Raw genomic sequence first — 5753 nt, forward strand, 5'->3', positions numbered from 1 at the left:
TATTGTTAATGAATATTGTAATATGTTGAAAGTGTTTAATATCAGTGTATAATGTTATTTTGTAAGAAATTGAGACCGAGAACTTGTTCGCAGTTCTTACGGTCATGCCTACCTCATCAATAAACGTCAGAGAGAGAACTGCCTTTCCTCGACCCTACGATGATGGGTGTGATCAGTAAAACAGATCACCTGAGAGCCAATTGATGCCCAGCCGGTGCGGCTACACTCGCCAAGGAGAGAACAACAAAACAACAAAACAACAACAACAATAATTATAATAATGATATGTAGCAATTTTTATTATTTTTTTAGTGGTTATTATTGTTGTTGTTGTTGTTGTTGTATGTATGTATGTATCTATGTATTGAAATGGTTTTATTTGGATACTCTCTCTCTCTCTCTCTCTCTCCATGCATTTGTTATCTTCTTTATTCTCTCTCTCTCTCTGTCCTACACACACACACACACACACACGTCAGCACTGTATCATGCACAGCGTATATTTTCATAAGTGGATGCATTTTATATATAACAGCGAGTTTTAGTGGAGTTGTAAGTTATTGGTGGTGTTTTTGTTGTTATTCTTCTTCTAAGCCAAATTGTTGATGAAGAAGAAGAGTGATGGGTTTACTTTTGAATAATTTTAATAACAATTTTCCAGCTTATATTTCAAGAAAATGGATGTTGTAAAATATTAAAAGAGTGAAGAAATGAAGTGTTTTATTATTATTAATAGTAGTAGTGGCGGTAGTAGTACACAAGAACACAAGGGTTGGTGCATGAAGCCATCAGGCCTACACGTGGCAGTCCCTGTACAAAACACACCTGTCTGTTTCCACCTGTCAGCCCTGTCCAAACACTTGTCTAACACTTCAAAGCTCTGTAATGACTCACTCTGCACTAACAACCTGACTACTGAGTCTATTCCAGTCATCCACTGCTGTGTTTGTCATGCGAGGATTAATACTGGCCATTTTGTACACACACACACACACACACACACACACACACATTAAGTACTGTTAACAACATAACTCAGCATTCTAGCAACAAAAGTTTATTCCAACACTTGAGTACAAAGTAATAACACACAAACACTAGTCACTCCAAGTCCCTCACACACGACCACCACATCCACAACACCTCACCCCCCACAGGTGTGTTTGGATGAGTCTGGCAACCCCACTCTTGCTACACAAACACTGCCACAAACACCACACTTGTACTTCCTTACCACAGTGTGGGTGAGGATGTTTGTCAACATTACATTGCAGGATAAACCTTTTGGCCAGTCACCACACCAGACCCACAAGTCACCACTGGTATTGCCAGCTGGTTTGTGGCAGTAATGTTGTGGCCTATCACCACACCACACCCACAAGTCACCACTGGTATTGCCAGCTGGTTTGTGGCAGTAATGTTGTGGCCAGTCACCACACCACACCCACAAGTCACCACTGGTATTGCCAGCTGGTTTGTGGCAGTAATGTTGTGGCCAGTCACCACACCACACCCACAAGTCACCACTGGTATTGCCAGCTGGTTTGTGGCAGTAATGTTGTGGCCAGTCACCACACCACACCCACAAGTCACCACTGGTATTGCCAGGGCAAATCTTTTCCCACACTGCAGGCCTGGGAACTTTCTCTCCCTGTTTTCTGCATTTTCTTGTTTCATTGTTTGGTGAGTGCAATGGCCCCAAGCCTGGGGTCTAAAGTTACACCCTAAGCAGTGTTACCAGTGTATCCGAGGGCTCTCTTCAGGACGGCAATCTTTCCCTTTGACCGCAGTTGTTTGTACCTCATGGGCACTCGGGGGACCCGGTGTGGGTGAGGATGTGTCTGTCAAGATTACCTTTCAGGGTAAATCTTTTCCCACACTCCAGGCACTGGAACTTTCTCTCCCCAGTGTGGGTGAGGATGTGTGTGTCAAGATTACCTTTCAGGGTAAATCTTTTCCCACACTCCAGGCACTGGAACTTTCTCTCCCCAGTGTGGGTGAGGATGTGCGAGGCAAGATGGCCTTTCTGGGCAAATCTTTTTCCACACTCCAGGCACTGGAACTTTCTCTCCCCAGTGTGGGTGAGGATGTGTGTGTCAAGACTACCTTTCTGGGTAAATCTTTTTCCACACTCCTGGCACTGGAACTTTCTCTCCCCAGTGTGGGTGAGGATGTGTGTGTCAAGATGGCCTTTCCGGGTAAATCTTTTCCCACACTCCAGGCACTGGAACTTTCTCTCCCCAGTGTGGGTGAGGATGTGTCTGTCAAGATGGCCTTTCTGGATAAATCTTTTCCCACACTCCATGCATTGGAACTTTCTCTCCCCAGTGTGGGTGAGGATGTGTTTGTCAAGATCACCTTCCTGGCTTTTGCTACACTCCAGGCACTGGAACTTTCTCTTCCCAGTGTGGGTGAGGATGTGTCTGTCAAGGGAACACTTCAAGGTAAATCTTTTCCCACACTCCAGACATTGGAACTTTCTCTCCCCAGTGTGGGTGAGGATGTGTGTGTCAAGGGTATCCTTCCTAGTAAATCTTTTCCCACACTCCAGGCACTGGAACTTTCTCTCCCCAGTGTGGGTGAGGATGTGTCTGTCAAGATTACCTTTCAGGGTAAATCTTTTCCCACACTCCAGGCACGGGAACTTTCTCTCCCCAGTGTGGGTGAGGATGTGTCTGTCAAGATCACCTTTCAAGGTAAAGCTTTTCCCACACTCCAGGCACTGGAACTTTCTCTCCCCAGTGTGGGTGAGGATGTGCGAGGCAAGATGGCCTTTCTGGACAAATCTTTTTCCACACTCCAGGCACTGGAACTTTCTCTCCCCAGTGTGGGTGATGATGTGTGTATCAAGACTACCTTTCTGGGTAAATCTTTTCCCACACTCCAGGCACTGGAACTTTCTCTCCCCAGTGTGGGTGAGGATGTGTGTGTCAAGGGAATCCTTCCTGGTAAATCTTTTCCCACACTCCAGGCACTGGAACTTTCTCTCCTCAGTGTGGGTGAGGATGTGTGAGGAGAGATAACTCTTCCGAGCAAATGTCTTCCCGCAGTGGTCACACTTGTGGTTCCTGCCGCCAGTGTGGGTGGCAGTGTGTTCAGTGGGGCCACTCCTGCCTCTCAGTCTTCTCTTGCCGGCATGGGAGAGGACGTGTCTGGCGATGGCTGCCTTGGTGGAACACACTTTGCCGCAGTGGTCACAAGTGTAGGTCCTCACGCCTGGGGTCGCCTGCTGCTCCCAGCTGTTCTTGCTGTTGCTGCCTGAAGTCACATCCTCCATTGCAACACTGCTCCTGGTTGCGGCCGGTCCTGCAGGAACCCTGGGCCTGAGCCGAGGATGCACGGAGGGAGTCCCGTCACTGGATGCTGACCTGGCACCTGTAACAGAGGAGGCCGTCACCACACAGACAGCGAAGAGCTTCCTGCCTCAGCCTCAGCCTAACACACAGCCTCCACAGACAAGATACACCTGGCACCTGTAAAAGAGGAGGCTGTCACCACGCAGGCATCTAGGGGCTTCCTGCCTCAGCCTCAGCCTAACACAGAGCCTCCACAGACAAGATACATCTGGCACCTGTAACAGAGGAGGCCGTCACCACACAGGCAGCGAGGGGCTTCCTGCCTCAGCCTCAGCCTAACACACAGCCTCCACAGACGAGATACACCTGGCACCTGTAACACAGCAGGCCGTCACCACACAGGCAGCGAGGGGCTTCCTGCCTCAGCCTCAGCCTAACACACAGCCTCCATACAGAGTAGGGCCTCTACAAAAGAACTGACTCTGTGCGGGCCACCACAGCCGTGCAAAGAGCAAGCCAATCAGTTTTTGTTGGTGGTAACTTGTGACAAAGAAGCAAGTGTTGACAACAGTGGTGCAGCGTTCTGAGTGGCAGGCCACTGACCTGAGGGCCTCTGGGGCAGAATGGAGAAGAGGACTTTCTGGCCACTGAACTGAGGGGCTCTGGGGCAGAATGGATGGGAGGACTTGCCAGCCACTGACCCGAGGGACTCTGGGGCAGAATGGACGGGAGGTCTTGTCGACCACTGACCCAAGGGGTCTGGGGCAGAATGGACTTGCTGGTGGGGTCTTGCTCTCTCACCACTGCTGTCCTGCTGAAAAACAAACAAACAAATAAAACAATGATAAACAAACAAACAAATAACAAAAATAAAACAAAAAGACAAAGAAGATTAAATGACGTCCTGCGTTGCTGCCACTGTTGTGACGGCAAAATTTTGTCAAAAAAAACCTAACCTAACCTAAAGTTAACCTGACTTACCATAACATAATATAACAAATATAACACACAAAATAACCACACCTACCTTAACACAACTAACACCAAACAACCGGCATTACCAGGTCTGGCGAGGATACCCCCCCTCCCCTCTCTCTCTCTCTCTCTCTCCTGACAAGACATATGATCACTATTACACTATTATTACCCCCCCCTCTCTCTCTCTCTCTCTCTCTCTCTCTCTTCTGACAAGACATATGATCACTATTACATAGCTAAATGTGCATAGTCTCTCTCTCTCTCTCTAGACCTGCCGGACGCGGCCCAGCCAGCCGGGGACCCCACATCGACTGTAGTGCCACACAGCCTAACCTAACCCAGCGCAGCAGTGCACAAGATGTCTGCCTATTATTCCCCAGGCAACACTTCACCAGGCAGGCAGCACCAGCAGACAGCCAGGCGGCGCCGCCACGCCTTGGGAATAAAAGAAATCAACAAACAAACAAACAAACCACAACAAGAGTGACGGTGACCACCACCTCAGTCACTCGCCTCCCGACATTGACTTGTTCCCCGCCCACCATTACCTGCACGCCCTCAGGTGAGGCCAGGGAGGCGCCGCCAGTCCGCCAGGTGGCCACAGGTGACCCAGGCCAGCTCAAACACAGGCGCAATCTGCCGCACACTCGGCGGGCCCTGACCACTGACCACAGCACCACGGGGACGCCGCCTCTGTTCCCTCCACCAGACACAGAGTAGACAGGTGACCAGGTGGCCACAGGTGACCCAGGCCAGCTCAAACACAGGCGCAATCTGCCGCACACTCGCCGTGACCTGACCACTGACCACAGCACCACGGGGACGCCGCCTCTGTTCCCTCCACCAGACACGGAATACACAAACGACTTTTGGCGCCAATGGATCTTGATCTTTGTGTTGATCCTTGATCTTGACATTGATTCTTGAAGGACTACAAGTAGTATGGTAGGTTTGGTTAGGTTAAGTTGTGTTTGGTTAGGTTAGGTTAAGTTAGCCTGTGTTAAGTTAGGTTAGGAATACATAGAATAACCATTGAGAGAGAGAGAGAGAGAGAGAGAGAGAGAGAGAGAGAGAGCACATAGCAGTGTTACCACACCACCACCACCTCTCCACACAGGAGCCCCATGCCTGAATTTTGACATCCTGACAGACACCCTGGGAGACTCGTGTACTTGTGACAAGCCTGTGACTGTGTATTTTGTTGCTGGGACACAGGCTGCGTGCGTACACCTCAACACTGTGCTTGTTATGAAGGTGTGTGTGTGTATGTGTGTGTGTGTGTAATAATAATAATAATAATAATAAACGGTTTATTATTTAGGCAGTTAACAAACTGAAAATGTACATAGGGAGTGGGGAAATACTTAACATTAATCCTAAAGGTAAGTCTAATCTAGAAGGGACTATTGATTGATGGCTCGCACCATGGTGGGAATCACACTGAGTCTGTACCGGTCCGTGCGCGGCGCCTTTATTAGG

General features: G+C 49.0%; 1 protein-coding gene across 2 annotated transcripts; it reads right to left on the minus strand.

Moving 5' to 3' along the window:
- Nucleotides 1-707: 707 nt before the first annotated feature.
- LOC135096159 (oocyte zinc finger protein XlCOF6-like) lies at nucleotides 708-5441 on the minus strand. 2 transcript variants are annotated; one of them, XM_063997475.1, is made up of 3 exons: nucleotides 4823-5441; nucleotides 3900-4107; nucleotides 708-3375 (listed from the first exon to the last, which is right to left on the minus strand). In XM_063997475.1, exons 1-3 carry the CDS (start codon nucleotides 5189-5191, stop codon nucleotides 1802-1804), a joined length of 2151 nt encoding a protein of 716 aa, XP_063853545.1. In that variant the 5' UTR covers nucleotides 5192-5441; the 3' UTR covers nucleotides 708-1801. The 2 variants fall into 2 exon arrangements, with proteins under 2 accessions (XP_063853545.1, XP_063853544.1); XM_063997474.1 differs by having other exon boundaries at nucleotides 3900-4110.
- Nucleotides 5442-5753: the final 312 nt, after the last annotated feature.

Source organism: Scylla paramamosain, unplaced genomic scaffold (genome assembly GCF_035594125.1).
Source record: "Scylla paramamosain isolate STU-SP2022 unplaced genomic scaffold, ASM3559412v1 Contig3, whole genome shotgun sequence".
Classification (NCBI taxonomy): Eukaryota; Metazoa; Arthropoda; class Malacostraca; order Decapoda; family Portunidae; genus Scylla; species Scylla paramamosain.

Excerpts from the sequence above, each read along its gene's own strand:
- LOC135096159 (XM_063997474.1), bottom strand. The coding sequence starts at position 5,191 with ATGTCAAGATCAAGGATCAACACAAAGATCAAGATCCATTGGCGCCAA. Across the intron at positions 4,111-4,822 it reads CCTCACCTGAGGGCGTGCAG|CAGGACAGCAGTGGTGAGAG; the intron begins GTAATGGTGGGC and ends TTTGTTTTTCAG. Across the intron at positions 3,376-3,899 it reads TCTGCCCCAGAGGCCCTCAG|GTGCCAGGTCAGCATCCAGT; the intron begins GTCAGTGGCCTG and ends CCTCTGTTACAG.